Source organism: Thunnus maccoyii, chromosome 12, assembly GCF_910596095.1.
Source record: "Thunnus maccoyii chromosome 12, fThuMac1.1, whole genome shotgun sequence".
NCBI classification, from domain to species: domain Eukaryota; kingdom Metazoa; phylum Chordata; class Actinopteri; order Scombriformes; family Scombridae; genus Thunnus; species Thunnus maccoyii.
Window position 1 is genome coordinate 13,069,292 of NC_056544.1, and position 20,853 is coordinate 13,090,144.

Consider the following 20,853-nt stretch of genomic DNA (forward strand, 5'->3'; position numbering starts at 1 on the left):
TTAAACATTCAGAGACAGAGTCAGCTTAGTCAGCAAGTGCATAATTTGTGCAGATACTACCTGTAAACAGCAACAGTACAGCAGAGGTATTCGTGTATAGCAAACACTGACAGAAGGATGCAGATGCAGGGCAGCATCACTGATGGGCTGCTCTGCGCTCTGCTTTAAATTGCATGGTGTCCGCATAAAAATGGCACGTTTTTCAGTAAATGTCTTTCAATTGACATCTCTGTTGGAAGGAATTATACCAGTTTTTAGTCTGAATCCATGTTTGTGCCATGAGCCCAAGCTACAGAGCATTATCCCTACACATTAAGGATATAGGCCACGATAATCGAGTGCTCTGTCAGTAGAGCAGAGATAAAGTAGCTAGCCTATTTTCTTTGATCTAGATTTGGTTGAGTCTAATTTTGGTCACATGTATAAAAGATGGCTTTTTGTGTGATGAAAGTAAACTTTGGCTTTACACACAAACAAACACATACTTAACCAAGGCACTTTAAATTTGCCAGGAATACAAAATATAACTGATGCCAAACACTGAATTTCCCCCCAAAAAACAAGAATAAACATGAATCTACTTAAAGTGACCACTGAGTCTTATTCTGCACATTTCTTACCTTTTAACATCAGTGCCAAGAAGTCAGAAGCATCATGTCGCTCTCACCCCCTCCCGCCTTCCTTCCTTCTTTCTCTCTCCTCTCTCTGCTTCATTAGTCAAAACTACGCAGCTGCAACAAGGTTCAATTTAATTTCCTGGTAGGATGAGGCAGTGGTGTGACGCTCGCTCATACATACAACCAATGACAGAGACAAAAAAAAACCCCAAAACACAGTGACTCCCTGAAATGAAAATTAAATTATAAGAAGTCAAATATCAGACAACTGCAAGTAGAATGACCCAGAGACATGTCATAGAAAACATCTCCTAATGGCGTTAATCTATGAATCAAAATGAAAGTGTTATGTGCCTATATACAGGGAGGATTAAGTGATAACCTTATTGGTGTTGAGCAAAACATACATAAATGTCCTGCATTAAAAAAAAACATTAAAACCAACCTAACAGCTTTATAAGTATATATGCAGCGAGTGGCAACACTTCATCTATTTGCATTCACAACTTTGGGACCACGGGGAATAGAAATTTAATTTATTTCCATTTATTAGAGCAGGAACACCTCACAGGTCGCTGGTCTAGTGACTCAGCCACCACCTGCTTGTTAATTACAGCTAAAAATGTCTGAACTCCCTGTGAACTTCTGACAACTACCTCTGTTGTACATCACAGAATGGCAGGCTGCCTGCTCTTAGGGAGGTAGTAAGGGCGGGAGTAATATTCATTCTGAGTCTTGTTGATGCCACAGCGCCATATGAGGACCGATGTTGCAAATTACAAGAACAGACATACTGTATATTTTTGTCTCGAGAATAATTTAGATCTGTCATAAAACAGGTGCCACTGTAAATATGTTTAAGGGTCTATCAAACAACCATTTTACTACATTATCAGTCACAGACATCAAGAAGTCTGCAACACAAATAATTCATCCAACACTTTAAAGAAATTACAAGATAAATGTGATTAATCCTGTGAAACACAGGTGAGAAAAATAGTTTACTTCCTCCCTCTCACCTTGCCAAGTACACGGCAAAATTGTGCAACACTGATTAAAAATAACTGCGGTTTGATCAAAATTGAAACATTATTAGGTGTGTGAAAGCAACAGTACCAGTAGGGTAACATTTGCATTACAAATATAGAGCTGAATTTATATAATTTAGCCAGATCTCATGTTACCAGCTCCATTCAAATCACTAATCATCTCACATCACTCAAAACTGAACATTATCAACAGAAACCTCAGAATCAGTTTTCTTTAGCACTTTATTGTGACTGTACAAAAAAAATCAGTTAATAAAATAATAAACACTTGTTATGTGAAACACATTTGGCCAGTTTCATAGAGGTAAGATGTTCCCATGCCTTTTTTTTTTATTTCTCTTTTTATTTCTTTTACATTTCTCTATTCATGTTTTGGGCAAGGGTTCAATAAATAAGTAGTAAATTTTTTCTACTTGAGGAAACGCAGTAAAAATGTGTCCACATTTGAGCTGTGAGGATCTTTACCTTGTCAAGATACACCACATACACTGGATCACACGCTAATAATAAAAAGAAGAATCTAATAAACACAAAAACAAGTCCTAAAAGACTCATTCAATGCAAAAATGTGGGGATTTTTTTGTTTGTTTTTCAGTAGTTTACCCAAATTCACATTCTTAACATCAGACTGAATGGTGTGCAAAATAAAAAAACAGAGGTGCAAATAAAAATAAAAAAAATCAGATGCATACACTCGTTTCAACAAGGTTTTAGTTTGATCCATTAGCTGTACAGTGGCGGACAGTTCGCTGTCTGAAAAATGAATTCTCTATCTACACATCTATGGACTCAGCTTGAAGTCTGCACCACCACAGGCAATGTTTAAAAAAAGAACATTTTGTCTTTTAAATATAAAATGTGTCTCAGCCTTGTGGCAGAGACATGTCTCCGTCAAAAAGCTGTCCACTCTGGCTCAAACTGTGTTCCAGTTCTGGTCACGTTCCCTCTTTTATCATCATTTTTATTCACAGCCTCCTTATCTTCCTTAAATACTACCCAGCCCCGCCTCCTCAAACACTCAGCAACAATAGCAGCAGGAGTTGGACCCAGCGTCCGGTCTGCACAGGGGGGAGGAATGATGACTGAATGAATAGTCTGCAAGAAAATTCAGAGTTCAAGTCCACTCATATCATCCCCTAGAAGTGAGACGGTCCTGGTCTCAGCTGTGGAGAGGAGCCGTTGGGTCTCAGTTGGTTGTGAGGTTTTCAGATATGAGGTGTTGGTGGTGGTGACGGGGAGGGGGGGGGGGAATCTATGAGTTGCTAGCAGCGTTCTCATTGCTTGGTGAGCTGGGAGAGGAAGAGGATGAGGAGGAGGGAGAGAAGTTCATTCCTGATAACCCTGGTGGGTCTGTGGCTGTGTTCTGTCCGCTAAGACTCTTCCTGCACACGGGACACGTATCATGCTGCAGGAAAGAGAAGGATAAACAAAGAGTTGTGTAAAAACTGTAAAATAAATAAACCCTAGAGATGAAGCATAGATATTAGGGATCAACTTTTTCTTGCCACTTTTCCTGAGCATCAGCCAACACACAGTCTTGATCTAATATTTTTATTTTCTAAATGTATATACTCCAATTCAGCAAGCTCTCTCCTTCCAGTCAGAGAAACAATTGACCAATAAGAGCTGACAAGGCAGAATTAAGAGCAGGGATGTCATCTTCTTACATAGCTAGCTGACTTACTACATTCATGAAATATAACGCCAGAAAACTGGGACAAGTGTGGATGAGATTAAAGCAGCTTTACAGCTTGTTGTAAGTTGAAATAGCTCTTAAATCAATATATTTCTTTAACCGATGTAAAAAAAAAACATTAAAGTTAACTGTTCCTTCCAACGGATATCGCAGCTTCCGTGTCAACTGAAAAGGACATCTGACTGGAAAAAAAAACTAAATTTCACCCTTTCCAACAAGAAATTAAAACAAAATGGCAACTGAGCCTGATTATCATTATTATCTTGTCAACCAACAGCAGTGCTCGAGGAGCATTGGAGAGAAGTCACGAAAATGGAGGCAAAGCATCAGGTTTTTATCTCTCCTTAGTGCACACTGCTGTGAAATTAAACTGTTTGCTGCGATGTGCTTGTGCTGCTCTCAGTTCACTTTCTCACGATGTCGTACCTTAAGAAAGGCTTCAAATGTTTTAACAAAGCACAATGGGTTTTAAAAAACAAACGATCTAAAACAATTCTGGTTTCACATAATCTTAATTGATACCAATCGATTAAGAAAATGATGTAATTGTTTGATATCAGTCTTGTTACTCTGTTTGATAGATATACGTACCTGTTCCAGCCACGGGACTATACAGTCATTATGAAACAAATGATTGCATGGCAGTTGTCTAACAGTCTCCTCAACACTGTAGTCTTCTTTGCACACAGGACACTCTAAACCAGCACCTGCAAAAACAGAAAACCAGTGAGACTCACAGTCACATGAATCAGCTGCATGAAAAAGACCTCAGATTGTGTTCCAACTGCTTCTGTTTATTTGTGTTGAAGTAGTGCTGTGAAGTGAAAGCTTCAATTCAAAGACTTCACTACCACGAAAAAAGCGTTTTCAGAGGGTGATTATTCTCAGCTGTTTTCTCATAATAGAGAATTTAACTGGTTTAAAGGCCTATGTGCAAGATCTATTTTTAATATCTTTTAATGTGGTTTGCTTAGATGAGTAGGTTGTAGCGACATGTGAGCCTGTGTGAAATAGGTCTGACAGATAACCAAGAAGAACAGCTTCAGACTGGGTGATCCAGCGAGTGAATAAGAGAGTTTGAGAGAGACCAGGACTTACCCACATGTTCCTCTGTGATGGAGATGATGGGTAAACTCTTTATTCTTTCCCTGTCTGCAGGAGGAGGACCTGTGTTTTCAAACTGGTTCAATAACTACAAATGAAAAATAAATTATGATATAATTAGTAATTATAACACATTATTGATTCACTTCCTCAGACTTGTTTGCCCCCCCCAAAAAATGCTCTTCAGACACAGCAGCCACTTCACTGATATGCAGTTTTATTTCCATTATAGCGTAGCAAACACCACTTTTCATACCTGCGTTATGATCGCATCAAGCCCATTGGCACCCCAGGCATAGTCCATTGGATTGGAATGTAACATACCCCTGCAAGACGAGAAGATGTTCATCATCAACAAAAAAGAAGAAAAGAAGTTAATAAGAGAATTAAAACAGTAAAAATTTTACAACTCAGAGACATGAAACGAGAAAACAGACCTGCATCACAGTTGCTTGTACTTACCATGGTCCCATTCCAATATTTGGCATCGCTGTAGGTGCTATGATGCCATTAACTAGCTGCTGGATGATCCTGTATCAGGAAAAAACATCCACAGTTCTCAACAAACATTCACTGAATTAACTGAGATTCAACTTGTCTTCTTACCTAAAATTGGAATGTAAAATGTCTGTACATATCAATAATTTATTACAGCTTTGTAGAGATGGTCAAAGTAGACACTTGTGGTTTAGTATATACTGTAATCTTTTTTATTAAATTCTTTGTTACACTAAATTTTGTGTTTTATATTTTAAAATCTGATATGGTAAATAGTTAAATAGAAAAACTGACAAGTAGTAATGAAAAGTAATATGTGAAGCAAGAATTACTCACACAAAATAAGCAAAATTGTTTTCCCGTACCCTCTCATGTCCCACAACAACCTCACACAAACACCCTACTGCCGAAAATGTCTCACCCCTCTAACGTGGGCACTCCTTCATGGCGCGTACCCTGACGTCGAGGAACGTGTCGACCCCGTGGCTGCCGCGCACTGTATCGCTGCCGTGATGCCATTTCCCGTTCTCTCCGGTTTTCTGTCTCTCGGTTATCCTCTGTGGGCAGCCGGGTTCGAAGGTCAAAGTTTTCATCAAAAATCCCAAGGGCGAATGGACCGTACCCAGAGGGAAATGTGAATAAGTGTTGGGGATCCAAGTTCTAGTAGGGGAAAAAAAAAAACAACACACGGGCAAAGTGTCAAAGTCAAAACATGGTTCAGTGAGTAAAATGTTTTCGTGCTCCGGCTGATTTAACAAGTCACACTGACCTCAAAGGCCGGGCGGTTCTGATCACTGGTGGAGGATGTAGATGTGGATCCATTTTCAGTACTGCATGAACACAGTGGTAAAGAAAGTGAAACGATCAAAACACCCACTTGAACATCAAATTAATCAAAATTCATGGGACCTACAACACTTTTACATACCTTCTTTCCTCAGGCAATTCCTCAATGAATCCAGATTCACAGCGTGGACAGGTGTAGTCCTACAGTGAAAATATAAATATGAATATATATAGTATGTCTACAGCATGATCAACATATACAGTTGTCTGTTTATTAGGTAGACTATGTTAAAACTAATGCACTCTAATCAAAAGGACACTATAATAGAATAGTAGAAACACAATACAATTGAAGCAACACAAACTACAGCTTTCAGAAGAGAATATAGCAGATAGAAATAATGATGGTGGAAATTATCTTAAGCATTGGGAAAAGTTCATTGTAGTTGAGAATTGTTAAGGAATGTGTTTTTGTTATTTGTCTTTGTATTCAACATAATGTTATTATTTTGTATAAGACAATGAGGATGGAGAATTTCTGTTTTTGTTCTTTGTTGTCAGGCTTGGTAGTAAATGTGTGGTTTGGTCTTTGTACAGTGTGTTTGTGGTTTCTGCTGGTAACATTTTGGCGGGCCGCCACGCCAAAATCTTTGCCGCTACAGCAAAAAAAAAAACAATCATCTTTAAGGTGGTCATAAAAGTCAGTGCGAGCTGTCTGAAGTCAGTCTTTTTCTCATCTTTAAGCTCCGTTAAAATGCAAGAGAGAGAAAAAGAGAGAGAAGCAGTGGTCGAGCAAGCTAGAGAGTGGATGAGGAGAGGGAGCATTGATAACGTTAGTGAGGAAGCTGGTGAATCAGATCAATAAAACATTATTTTCTGATTGTTACAACGGTTATAAATAAATAAGCCCACAACCGCGCAAACCTGCGGAGGTGCGCTGCAACGCTTGATAATGTTATTAGTCTTGTTAAGCTCCTTCTTCCCTTCAAGATAAGAAAATGTCAAAATATGTCAAAATGATCGCCTTCATTGCCGGTGGAGCACGTTGTATTTGTTTTTCTGTCAAGTTCTCCATTGCTTGCAGTCTCTCCAGGACACACACTTCACTTCCTTCTTGCCCCCGGAGTTGGTTCCAGGCAGAAACCGGCGCGGTGTCATTGCGCCATCTATGGGATTTAGCGAGCTGACTCATGTCAGGAAAAAATGGAAACCAGCGTCGTGGTAAGACTACAAAATGTGAATCGATTCTTGGAATTTCTGAATCGATTTTGAATTGGCAGAGATAGAATCGCGATTCTTATGTGAATCGATTTTTTGCGCACCCCTACTTTCTAATGTATGAACAGATTAATAAACGAAAACACACACTGAATCCTCCAGCAACGAGCGCGTGGTAACGAAAACCTCCTCCTCTCCCGGCTTATTCATGATCAAAAACAGCCAACGGGTTAACAAAACAGAAACTTGTAGTCACAATTTTCAGACCTAAACCTCGAAGTTTGTGTGACACTCAAAACAATTTATCCACCATTTTACAGCCATGACAGTAGGTTATGACCAGTGGTGTATACTGGGCCATGGGGCATACTGGGACAAATCCCATGTTTTTGGGCCGGTGGACTGTCAAAATGTATCATCTCAACATTTCTAAAGTGACGTAGTTCACATGCGATCTATATGAGCTGATCTTTTCTCCTATTAGGAAGAGGAGGGGTTGGTGGATGGTTAGTAAGTTTCTTCTTGGAAGTTGGAAGTCAACAGAGAGTACGGTTCGAGACCACCTAGAAACCAATGTTCGTTTCAACCGACAAAAGCGGGTTTATTTTTTTTCAACCCAAACGATGATCTTTCCCTAAACAAATGGTCTTTGTGCCTAAACCTAACCAGACCTTAACCACAGCGTTGTCACACCATAAAACATCATTATTCAACGGATAGTTAGATAGAATGGACGTTTGTAGAAATGTTGATATGATACGTATTACACGTGTTGAAACGTATATATTCAACATTACTGTGGTTCACAGAAACGTAAAGTGCCAACATTTTGTTCTGGCGATTGGGTTGCTTTAACTGGTAGTATTAATCGGTCATAATTAAATAAATAATAATAAAATAATTAAGAACATCCCTAATGGTTTACAGCTAATTGTACTCAGTTTCTAAAGGCAGTATGCAGTAAATGGTGTATGTGTTTTTATGTACACCACCCCCCCACCCCCAATCATGACCAAAACAGCTCCCTAAAACAGTCTTTATTAAAACCAATCAGTATAACCTTCATTACATCAGGATTTATTGCAGGGCTGTGGTGATAGGCTGCTTTAGTTTTAACTAGTTGAACCTGATTGACAGGAACCTGAATGGATGTCTCTACACAAAGAGGAATCTGACAAGCTTAACAGAATCATCACAGACTGACATTATTATTAGGTTGATATTTTGTCATATACTACAATTAAGGCATTGTGATCATTTCCAGTTAGTTAATATAATCTCTTGACAGTATGCTGTCACACAGGTGAGCAGCAAGCTGTCTATAACTGTTACTGTAACATTCAAGAAGCTTCCCATGAATGGCATAACAACAGGCTGTTGTCACAACAGCAATGTTGACTACTGACACTGGCTTTAGATGGAGGTGATAGTTTTGGTGCAAGTTTTACTTTTCTTTGATGTACAACCACAATAAGATAACAGCACGCTTTATGGTAGAGAAATGCACATGTAGGATTTTTATATCAGCCGATGGAAAAACCTGCCTATCACCCCTGTTAGATTTTTGACAGTCAGATTTGTAAAAAGGTACAGATTTCTCCTGTTGGCCAGCTTGCGGACGTTAAAAGCCGCCCAAAGACCTGTCAAGCAGGTCAGACGAGCTTTGATAATAAATTTAACCGCGATATAGTTAATGTTACATCTCTAACATAACGTGAGTGTACCGCCAACTTCATAACTACCACTAAACTGTCATCCAGGACCGTTGTTGCCTGTATGGGGCTAGTTAACGTAGCTTAACAGCAGCAGTGTGTCGACGTGACGGCTGAACGCGCCCCCCTCACACACTAACACACACTCATACAATCACACAAACACAAATAGTTTTCATTCTTCAAATAGGTAAATCTGCCTCGTCGGTTCTTACCGGTAAACGCGGACTGATCTCTGCTGAACACCGGTGACAAAAAAACCGGCAGGGCCGTGGGGGAGCTTCAGCCATTTCTATGCAGGACACCAGTTCGTACGGTACGGACGGAAAGCAGCGAGGGACAAAAAAAGACTGCAACGAAAAAGAAAAGGTGGAAACGGAAACATACGAGCGTCGACGTCATGTTGCCATGGTAGCTAGCAACAATTACTAAGAAGAAGAGTTCCGGTCGAGTATTTTCCTTCAAAATACAAGCGATGGTCTACATCCCATATACATCATCATCGTCGTCGTTATCATCATCATCATCATCATCATCATCATCATCATCATCATCATCATCATCGTCATCATCATCCACCCATATATCCTTCGTCTTACATTATACATATAATCACACTACACAGTACATATACTCCCCAGCCTTACCCCTTTTGCTCCTTCTTTTTGTTTGTATATTTACATTTAGTGAATGATATTTAGTGAAACCTTTATTTTGTTTATGAAAACAGAAAAAAGGGTGATTTCTCCATACAGACCACATTAGTCCAGGTTCAGATCAAAAACCACTATACTTAGACTCATCAAATCTGGACTGGATTAACAAGGAGACTCCAGAAACATCGCTGTCTCCGTTCCTCCCCTCTGCTCTGCTGTCTGTGGACATGGATGTGTAAAAGCGACAGGGCTGTGTCTCTAGAGCTGAGCTTTGGATGAGTGGTCAGCGCAGTCGTTCGTGGTCTGGGTAACCGGGGTTTAGAACCCGGTGTGGGAACCCTCCCTTGCTAGATCATATTTCACCGGGATTACTAATAGTGAAGTTTTTCATCCTTTACAATGCGCAAATAATAGCCTAATGTCATTTTGGAACCTAACCAAGAAACCACATCCAGATTTCTCAGTTGAAAGCCAGTAGTGCAAATCCTGGTGAAATGTGGTCTAACGTTTAATCAACGTCTTCACAGAGTCGGTGAAAAAACGTTCACTTTTGAACCTGTTTTGAATGTCTTTTTGCTGGTCACCATAACTGTTTTTTAAACGTCTTCTCAATGGGAAAATGCTCACTGGGAGTGTTGAAAAACAACTGTCCCGTGGTTGAACTTAAAACATCTGGCCAATGGTTGAACCTCCCGTCACACAGTCCGCGATAGAGACGATGCTTTTATTCTGAAGCTATGCCCGGAAATGTTGATCTTGTTTGTTCGCGCTAACATAGCTCAGCGAAGTAGCAGCGCAAGTGGTGAGACGTATTATTGTAGTCCGCAAACGTTGTTTTCGAAAAAGCTTTTTGCTCCTGCTACGACCATGGAGTCTAGCGATGCAGGTAAATATTTAGTGTGCATTTACATGAGATTTGGACATTAAATATGTAGCAGCTGGCTCCAGCGAACACTTAGCGCTAGCCCGGTTAGCCGTTAACGTAAGCGAACAAATGTAACGTTAGCACAGCAGCTATCTGGTTAGCTTAATGTTACTTGTTGAAGAACACCATTTACGTTATTATATTTGCTTTATATCCAACAAATGCAGACCTTTCTTCAGATATGCAACATGTAACATCCTCTTTTAATGTCACAAGTGTCTTGTTTTCCAGATCAAAATCTAACAGCTGTTGAAAGTTGTTTTTGTTGCTCAGTCAGAGAATCTATTAGCTAACGTTAGTGTTTGCAAGTCTATAGTTAATGGCAACCAGCGTCACATTGCAAAGTTATAATATTACATATAGCATATATTTATCTACCTTTAAGAATGAAAATCATTGAATGTATGCGAGATTTTAAATCAGAAAATGTCACTGTTATCTTTGCTTCCTGAACAGCCATCTCTACGGCTGTATAATATATAGCCTATGTATAAAATAATATACATGTTTATTGCTGTCATACATTGCATTAACCCTAAAATCTTCTTCAGGACGAGGAGGATGGAAGTCCAAGAACATGCAGCCACAGAAAAATAAGATGAACATGAATATTCTCCGCCAAGAGAAGCTGATAGCCCAGAAGAAGAAGGAAATTGAAGCCAAAATGGCAGAGCAAGCAAAAAAGAGCGTGCAAATCACAACTAACAAGCCTCTGCCTCCAAGGTAACCACAGACACATGTACCTGACAATATGACACAGACACATTAAACAAATGGCAACCAATTTATATTTCAATTACAGTAATATCATATTCTGTCAGCCGGTATTGTTACACATAAATGCATAGCCAAAAAAATGAATATGACATACATCTCATCTGTTCTGATCCCATTAGTTCCCCCACTCTCCAAGGACCCTCCTCAAACAAGTTTGCAAATGATGGGAGCTTCTTACAGCAGTTTATGAAGATGCAGAAGGAGAAATCCAGCAGTGGTTAGTACCTTCATCTGCACAGTTTTTACCAAAGGATTACAGTCATTCTCATGTCCTTGTCAAAAGAGGACATTGATATTTTGCACAGCAACTAGAGCACAAGACAAATATATACCTTGAAGGGTTGAGAACCAGTCACAGTTGCTGCAAAGGTTATTGAACATATTGCATTTACAGGTAGCACACGGATTTTGTGGTGTGTGTTGAATACCAGCTGTGTCAATGTAAGAGATATTCTAAGCATGCTTTTTATTTTTCCTGAACTTTGTTATGGTTAAGTTGTTGAAGTTTCATGGAGAGTCCCAGTAAGTTATGTTGAAGACATAGACAGCATCAAAATCAAACTTAATAATGCATCAACAGAGACAGAGTTGTAGAAATTAATCTCTGCAGTGAAAAAATAGATGTAATCTTATAGTTTTGGCGAGTGTAGAAGACAGTTTCAAAGGCTTCAGGCTACAATATGTCCTTGACAGTGTTGCAGGAGGGCATCCTGACCCAAGAAAGCTGATTAAAAGTATGACAAACATTATTTCACTTTGTTTTTCTCAGTGTGCTCCATTTTGTTTGGTTGTTTATGACTCAGCAAGTATCTCTTTTTGTTTATAATAGGATATTGCAACATAATATTTCAGAGATAGTTATCTGCCAAATGTTCTGGTTGAAGATTAACTCTCACCCTCTCAAGCAGCAATAATAACTGCATTTAGCCAAATGCTGATACTATACTTTTTAAATGTTTCCTAACTCATACTCTCTTTAGGTTCCACCAGTGACGCCAAAACTCCCTCCACCTCAACGACATCACCAGTAGGAAACTCATTGCAAAAAAAGAGCATCCTTGTCGGCAAGCGGCCTGGCCTCGGAGTGAGCAGCATGCTTAGTCAGTTCAAGAGCTACTCACAGTCCAAGAAGAGTCCAGTTCTCAGCCAGAGGCCGAGCGTGTTTTGTTCTCCAGATGAAGACGATGAGGAAGAAGAGGCTGATTACTCCAGATTCTTAGAGATGAAAGGTAAATCAAGGCCTTTGTTTTTCACTTTATCTCTGGAGAACTCGATGGCTTGGACATTTCAGTGCATCTTCTGCGTGCTTCAATGGCACAGTTGCCTTGTGACTGGCATTTTGTCATAGGTTCCCATAGAGTAAATGTACTCATAGCCTGCTTAAAGTTTCTCCCCCAGAGGATTCAGACACCAGACTCATTATCGACAAGATGGCCTCTTTTGTGGCGGAGGGGGGATCGGAGCTGGAGAGGAAGGCCAAGGAGGACTACAAGGACAATCCTGTTTTCTCGTAAGTCTGAAGGGCATTGAAGCTCCTGCAGGTTTATGTAACCCATAAAATATTTTCAAACTCATCTGCTTTCAACTGTCCTTGCCTTTTAGGTTTTTATATGATAAGAGCAGCATGGATTATCTCTACTACAAAAAGAGAGTTGCAGAACTGAGAAAGGATTTGCTCAAACCTGAGAACACCTCAGATAATGGTAAGATTACTTTTTCTCACAGTTTTGTCTCTTGTTTTCTCACCATTCCTCTCAGGAATACTAAACTGTAATTGCACAGGAGGTGGACAGTTACAGGCATCACTAGTCACAGCATGAGTTCACAAGGACACCCACAGACATTATGATGAATTATGGTAGCTTTAAATTACCTCATTGCTAAAATAGTTTTCCTCAAACCCCTCCCCTCACAAAGACATTACTGTAATAAAGTTCACCAACAACTGCCAGTTAAGGTGACCTGTTTCACTATGAAATGTCTCAATAACAGAGTGCAGTGTGACATTTTTAGTGTTTCACTACACAACAACAACCGCAGCAGGAGGAAGGGACTGATTCAGCTTTCCCTGGTAACTGGGGACTTTCATTTGGTTGTGTCTGTGATGGTAGAGTCCCTAATTGTCTTTTGCAATAAAAGTCCCATTTGATTCTTCATGAGGGTGTCAGACTTAAGTGAAACAGTATTACTGACAGATGTATTCAGTTGCATCTTAAAAGGGGAAACGTATCTGCATACAGGCTTTTAGACCATCATACAAAAATAGTTACTGGTCACAGTACTAATCTAACTCGCAACCATACTGCCTTTCATTTTCAGCTGTTCATATACAGTACAGGTAATAGCTTGTTAAGCTTCTCTTATTCTCATGTGTTTACAAACCAGGTTTGTTTTTGGTTTTAAGGTGCTAATGGAGTACTGTAGTTTTGCCAGCAACTTGTGACATACAATAATTTGTCTATATTGCTCACCCTTAAATTGTGTCTTGTTGTTTGAGAAGCATATAAATATTTAAAAGATGCAGTAAAACGTCCTCTCTTTAATTGCACATGTACACCATGACAGTATACAAACAGATAAAAGCTGCAAAGGGCTTTATATGTTCTTAATTTGTTACATTAAAAGACTCACGTCCATTCAGTTCCCCATTCACCACCCCTGTCCCCCTTGCTCCTCCTCCTCCTTCCTTCCTCTTCTTATCCCCTATTGGCTCTAGACTGGTGGTGTGTGAGGGCCAGTTGAGTACGGTACAGTAGTAGAGTGTGAATTGAGCCCCAGTACTGATAGGCTGCTTAAAGTCTCCCCCCCAGTGGACGCGGAAACCCAGCAGGTGGCTGAGAAGCTGGCCAGGTTTGTGGCGGAGGGCGGCCCCGAGGTGGAAACCATCGCTGCGGAGCGCAACCGGGACAACCCTGCATTCAGGTCAGTCATATTAATATCTTTCCTACTTTCCACACTTTGTGTAACTTGCATTTTCTTTAAAGCCTGGTTTCACTTGGGTAAATTTCACACAAACCATCTTCTGCACCCTTTCAGTTTTTTATACGACCATCAAAGTCCAGCCTTCCACTTCTACAAAGAGAAATTACAGGAGTATCGTGCTACAGCCTCCCAGACCTCTTCATCTCCAGCAGCAGAGTCAAGGATAGACCTGCAGCTCCCAGCTGCTCCTCCATTACTAGGGATCCCTCCATCACTGAATCCTGTATTTCAGCCCCACAATCAGGAGGCAGAAACCCCGCCTGTCAAACGGAAGAGAAAGAGCAGATGGGGGGCTGAAGATGACAAAGTCGAGTTGCCTATGCCTCCCATTATTGTCCCGCAGGAGATTAGTGTTCCAGACCCGAACACACCCTCTCTCTCTGGTATTAAGACTTTTGTTTTAGATACTGTGCATACACATCATGGTCTTTTGTCCCTTGATGCATTTTTGGAGGTGACACCATTATAAAACATTTTCCAACACATACATGCAGATACTACTATGCATTTTTGTTAAATCCTCAAGGATCTGACAAATAATTGATACAGGAAAAAAAACTGTAACTCTCTCAGGGTATTATTATATTATTATTAAGACAGTGGATCTACTCTCATTATATTTGTTGATACAAAGGCACCAAATGTTGCTTAATTAACCATTGTTTTTGGATTTACATCCTAATGTACTATCTCTGCCTTACTGTCATCAGATCCAAAGGATGATTTATGAATCTAAAAGGCTGTTATGTGATGTCTGTTTCAGCTCAGGAGCTGAGAGGTCTTGGTTATAAGAAGGGGAAGCCTCTCGGTCTGGTAGGAGTGACAGAACTATCTGAGGACCAGAAGAGACAGCTCAAAGAACAACAAGAGGTACAAAAATACTGAATGAATGTATTCATTAAGGGAAAAGGAGACTGTTGGATTTTTTACTATACCTTACTCCACCCATAAAAATATTAAACTCCACTCCCTGTGTGTTGTTTTTAAATGTATTGTGCCTTATAGAGGAGTAACAGGATTACTAGTCCCTGTGACCTGTTATCAACATGTAGGTATGTGGTGTTTTCTCACACACTCTGTAGATGCAAGAGATGTACGACATGATCATGAAGCACAAGCGTGCAATGGCAGATATGCAGGTGATGTGGGAGAAGGCCATGAGAGACCACCAACATGAATACGACAGCGATGAAGAAGTGGATCAGCAGGCGGGCACCTGGGAGCATCAACTCCGAAAGATGGAAATGGAGAAGACGCGTGGTAAGGCTGACCGTCAATATCGGTCTTTCTTCTGCAACATGATCAGCTGTCGATGTTTTATGGATGTGAATGTTGAAGCCTTGCTGTAAAAAGAGTTTTTGTTTTCCAGAGTGGGCAGAATCTCTGACAGAAATGGGTAAAGGGAAACACTTCATTGGTGACTTCCTGCCTCCTGAGGAACTGGAAAAGTTTATGGAGACCTTCAAGGCACTGAAGGTCAGATTTCCTCTGAATTCACTTGTTCTCTAGCCTAGCAAGGAAGAATTTAGCTGTTATCCATAAACCTTTATCCATAAGGCTAAGCTTTGTGTCAAGTGAGGCACTAAACTCATTTAAATAATTGTTTTCAGTTATCGATTTTCTCTGTATACTATAGACCCTTTTAAAATTACACATCAATCAATTTCAGAATTATTTAACACAAGAATCTCTTTGCAGGGATCTACCTGGATTTTTCATATACCTATATTGTATCTTGTGATGGCTATCAGCCATTAAGTATATACTGTTCCGCTGTAAGGCCATCTAGCATTCAGTAGAACCAGGGTCAGCTTGAAATGTCTGTAAACAGATTGTAATCATCCATCCATGCCTCTATTTTCAAGCTGCTTATCCAGATCGGGGGCGCTGTGGTAACAGCCCGCAGAGCTACCCAGAAGTCCCTTCTTCCAGATAATTTCTCTAGCTCTTCCTGAGAAGATGATAATTGTCACTTGTTTATTTGAAACTCTGGTTAGCCCAATTTGGCACTGTTGTAGAAACCACACTTTTTAACCCTTTAAAGGTTTCAGAGTTGAATAACAAAATAGGTCTGTCAACAGAGATTTTGTAATGGTAATTCGCTGCCAAAGTCATGGAAAGTTCCTGGAAAGTCAGCAGTCACGTATGACCCAGGATCAAACTGTTCAATGCCACATGGCATGAAATTTGAGTGAGGGGATGATACTGTGGGATGAGATGTGTGTCATTGATTTCATTCTTTCCCAGTTAAATCAACCTTGCCTCACTTTTGCTAAATTAGTAATCAATAATCTGCCCACCTTACCTCTTTATTTATTATGCCACATATCACAGTATTTATAGCCTAAGCTAGTGCAATGCCTGTCTCTAAATGGGCTTTTAAAATACATAAAACCGAACAGTAAAATACATATGAAACTAAACAAAACTCAACAATACATATGCACACATCACAACATGAAACTCAACAACAAAGTACATACAAAGCAGCACAAAACACAAACAACTCACAAACAAACACAACATACAAACCTTTGTCTGTTGGTGTCAGTGCAGTATTTCTGGAACAATCCTTGTAGACACAAAAATCAGAGCCCCTTTATTGTGTGTATGGATAGCATTGATGCACAATTTCAGTCCTCTTGACTTGCAGGAGGGCCGGGACCCAGACTACTCAGAATACAAAGAGTTCAAGTTGACAGTGGAGAATCTTGGTTTCCGAATGCTCATGAAGATGGGCTGGAAGGAAGGTGAAGGTCTCGGCAGTGACGGACAGGGCATCAAGGCTCCTGTTAACAAGTGAGCATTCATCTTCATTATGTTTACCTTTCTTTGAAGTCACAGTAGTAATAAAAATGACAAAAATTTGACCATGTTGCATAGTTTTCTATTTAATGATATGTATACCAGATATCAAACAAGCTTTTCCATTAGACTAGTTTATTTTTAGAGTTTACACCATTGTGTAAATACAAATGTATGCCAAAAACATAATCAATTTTTGTTGAATCCTACTTGTTTGTCCCTATAGTTAAATCAAACTATCTTACTGTTCTATCTCATTGGCTTATATTAATTATATATTATATTTTTCACACAAACACCTTGTTTGAAAACACTACAAATACAAAATGCTTAAGGCAGCAAGTAGTGCTCATAGAGGCAGTTTTCCATGTGACTTTAAAAGTGCACGTCATATAATCTTTGCAGAATGTAAATATGCAACATGACCAACATGACAACTGTATCCCACATCAAATAAAAAAAATGAATCTCACTGGCTCCAGGGAAACTTAATCTTTAAAAGGTTTAATGTTCAAGGTGTTTGTTTATAGAGGTACTTTAAATATGTGCTGTTGATGCCAATAACAGCATATAATATGTTCATTCTCCAAAAAAAAAAAAAAACTGACTGGGTGTCTCTGTGACCCTCTCTAGGGGAACTACAGCTATGAACGGAGCAGGGTTTGGAGTTGACCGTCCAGCTGAGCTCACAAAAAGCGACGATGAATATGACGCTTTCAGAAAGAGGATGATGCTTGCTTACCGCTTCAGGCCCAACCCACTGGTAACCAACGTTTGATTGTTTTTTCTGTACCAAAACACTATGAATGCATACCAGTTTACTGTAGCATTAGTTTATGGTTATGTTGGCTAATTTGTAAATGCATGCATAGAGATTTGCACTCACTACTACTGCTACTATAATCGCCTGTACACATTTTTACACTGTCATTTTATTTACTGTGCTGTCGATCCACTTGAGGGTTGATGCAGAAGAAATGAAACTTTCTGGTCAAGTCTCCGTTGTCTTATAAGAAAGCATTTATTCAGGGAGCTGGAAGCAGAGTGTACACTTGAATGGAGCATACAGAATCACTCGCAGACAATCCTCACGCTTTATACAGACACAAAGAAACAACCCATTGTATAACGAGGCAATGATTCCCCTCAATCTCCCACCCTGGAGACAGCCTGAGCAAACACACTGATCCCCTGCAAGGACACATCTTATCTTTACGGCTGGAGCCCGATGTAGTATACCAGGAAACACATAGTTATGAGCGTCATGAATGACCCTGGCTTAACAGAGACTAAGCATCTCAGTACCCAACTTCAGCATCTCAGTAAATTTCCATCAGTAATCTTTCATCTCCCACAAGGGTAAAGCACGCTTTGCAATAATAATAATGGAATTCAATCAAGTGTTTGTCTTTTTTTCCCCACAGAATAATCCACGGAGGCCATATTACTGAAGTAGAGGACTGTTCTTCTTTTTACTTGTTCTTGTTTATCATAACTTAAAAGCTGGTTGCCACAGCTACAGCTCTGCTCACTTGTGAAAATGGACACTGTTGCACAGTAGAAATCTTGAAAATTTGAAGTGCGTGTGTGCAGGAGGAAAATGAGGTCGGAGAACAGTAGAAAGAGGAATAGATTCATCCTTATATTTGAAGTTTCTTTCAGGTTGAAATATCACAACTGTTTCTTTTGCATAATCGATTTGCCTGTTTTGTTACATTTCAATTTAATACTGTAACAACTTGAAATATATAAAGACCTACAACACCTGATGATTTCACTCTTCAATTTGTGTTTCCTTTCAAAACCTGACTTTACATTCCCAATCAAATAATACTGTTCTGTATAGTACATGATCCTCTGTATAATTTTTATGTTGAATAATTTACCTCACGGTTCCAGGCTATAATCAATTTTTGCTGCCTTTCATTTTATGCTTCAGTGTTCACAATAAAAAGGACCTCTTACTGAAATGTGGAGTTGTCACAGATGTGTCTACAAACAAATGTGGTACACTATGACTACTGTACTTGTTTATTAGCAAATACGTAAGAGCTAAGATTAACTCACTCTCAGTTTATGATAGACATGTGCAAGTATTCATCCATTCATGTTGATAATCACCATCAGTATTCATTTCTGTATGGTTCTGGACTGCAGCAGTAGTGGAGTTGACAAGTCTCGAGCAGCCAGTGGTGAGGAGGATGCCAGATCAGTGAAATCAGACCTTAAGTTTGCCATTTCCCAGGGGGTTTACACGGGATAAATATAACTCCGAAATCCCAGCTAAGCAAGAGTCACTGTGGTGTTGGCTACAGCATCAATCAGTGGCAACTTAAGCCACACTACAAGGTTAACCAGGCATAGATGATTGGCATAGGGGAGTTCATAGTTGGATGTAGAGTTATTTCCATCATGGATTCACCTCTTACCACTGACCCCATTTTTGTGCACAAGCCTGAAAATAATGTACCCAAAATAAGAAGGTTGCTGTTCTTCAACCCTTTTGATTACAGTCATAACTCTGGTCTCATTTAAAAGGTAAATTTTAGTGTATAAGCGATCCTGAAAATAATACCATCAAGGCTAAAGAGTCACTTAACAGGTTAATGGTTTGGTCTAGAGGGTGTCTAAGGTGATGTCATCAAATTGTTTTTTTTGTTTGTTTTTTTAAAAGCAGCAACTCTGATGCTGAAAACTGAGACTGTTTAGTACTTTCTGCTTGGGAAATAAGGATTAATCGATAATAAAAATAGTAGTCAATTATTTTTCTTTAAATAAATTTAATTGACTTATAGTTTTGGCTCTGGTTGGATGCTCCAGTACAGTTGGAAGTTAGGGGGAGTGTCCAGAAAGGGAAGGAAAGTGCTGGTTATGATCAGTGCTCACAAACATTATAAATTACAATTCTTGAATTGTGATGTATGGGAATAAAACTTATAAATATACCGACACATTAATGGCATCAAACTACTTAAATAGGTTGAAATGACTGAATTCTCTCTCATGTTTGTACCGGTTGTCACTCCTGCCGCCGCTTCACCGTGAGGAAGGAAAACTTTGATTTGACGCATTAACGTTAGCGGGGGGAGGTAAACAAGATGGCGACAACCTGAGTGGCAGGAGTAACACGAAGAGTCAGAAAATTCAACTGATATCTAGCTAGACCCGAGTTAAACATTTGCAGCACCGAGGACGGACAAATCACTCAAAAAAGGCAAGTAAAAGCCGCGATGGAAACACGATTCAGGTGGATTTAGGTGAGAGCCGATAACAGGAGTTAGTTAGCTTGTTAGCTAGCCCTCCGGTTAGCTCGCTTTAGCTGGATGCATCTGGACGGTTTTCTCCGGTGCCGGTAGCTAGTGTGGATGTTAGAGCTCACATTTGATGTGCTGTTGGTTGAACGTGATGCAGCATAATCAGATAGTTATGCTCGTTATCTAGATAAATAAGGTGAAGTTGGCTAAAAGCTAGTAACGTCAGTCAAAGTTGGCTAGCTGACGCCGGAGCTGCATGTCACCGTTAGCTACAGTTGTGTGACGACGTTTAGGTTATCCCCGCTTACTTGTTCACCGTTAGTCCTCATCTACATTAAATTAATTGTTGCTCTTTTTGGAAGTAAACGTCTGAATTAAGTGTTGCAGTTTCAGCTGAAGGTGTGCACATCCAGGAGCCTTAAAGTGAGAGTTCGTGTTGGCAAGCTAGTTCATTCAAGCAGACGTGCTATGGTAGCTTCGCTTGCTAGCTGACTGTTAACACCTATTAATCAGGTTTATTGCAACCCAGCAAATTCACCGTCAAGTGTAACTCACATGCTGCTCCGTTTTAATTAAAGTAGGATGCTAAATGTGTACTAATATATAAGTTATATTCTCTTCATGTCTATGTTAGTCTCACAGTAAGGTTAACTGTTCAAGTGTTGATGTCTGGACAGATTGTTTACCAAAGAGGGCTAACTTAGTTCAGAAGCGAGTGAAAGCCGTGTGCGTTTGTGTTTTCATTAATGTTTTAAAATGAACCCTTGTTTTCAG

General features: G+C 39.7%; 2 protein-coding genes across 2 annotated transcripts; one reads left to right on the forward strand and one right to left on the reverse strand.

Moving 5' to 3' along the window:
• Positions 1-1,870: 1,870 nt before the first annotated feature.
• rnf126 (ring finger protein 126) lies at positions 1,871-9,055 on the reverse strand. The gene is made up of 9 exons (XM_042428781.1): positions 8,896-9,055; positions 5,893-5,951; positions 5,734-5,794; positions 5,386-5,624; positions 4,929-4,997; positions 4,723-4,792; positions 4,461-4,554; positions 3,954-4,069; positions 1,871-3,071 (listed from the first exon to the last, which is right to left on the reverse strand). Exons 1-9 carry the CDS (start codon positions 8,968-8,970, stop codon positions 2,919-2,921), a joined length of 936 nt encoding a protein of 311 aa, XP_042284715.1. The 5' UTR covers positions 8,971-9,055; the 3' UTR covers positions 1,871-2,918.
• Positions 9,056-10,081: 1,026 nt separating this feature from the next.
• sugp1 (SURP and G patch domain containing 1) lies at positions 10,082-18,594 on the forward strand. Its single transcript, XM_042429716.1, has 14 exons — positions 10,082-10,222; positions 10,813-10,984; positions 11,158-11,255; positions 12,019-12,267; positions 12,425-12,548; positions 12,641-12,741; positions 13,837-13,960; positions 14,075-14,403; positions 14,784-14,890; positions 15,103-15,280; positions 15,390-15,496; positions 16,674-16,819; positions 17,459-17,588; positions 18,250-18,594. Exons 1-14 carry the CDS (start codon positions 10,084-10,086, stop codon positions 18,274-18,276), a joined length of 2,031 nt encoding a protein of 676 aa, XP_042285650.1. The 5' UTR covers positions 10,082-10,083; the 3' UTR covers positions 18,277-18,594.
• The last annotated feature ends 2,259 nt before the right edge of the window (positions 18,595-20,853 follow it).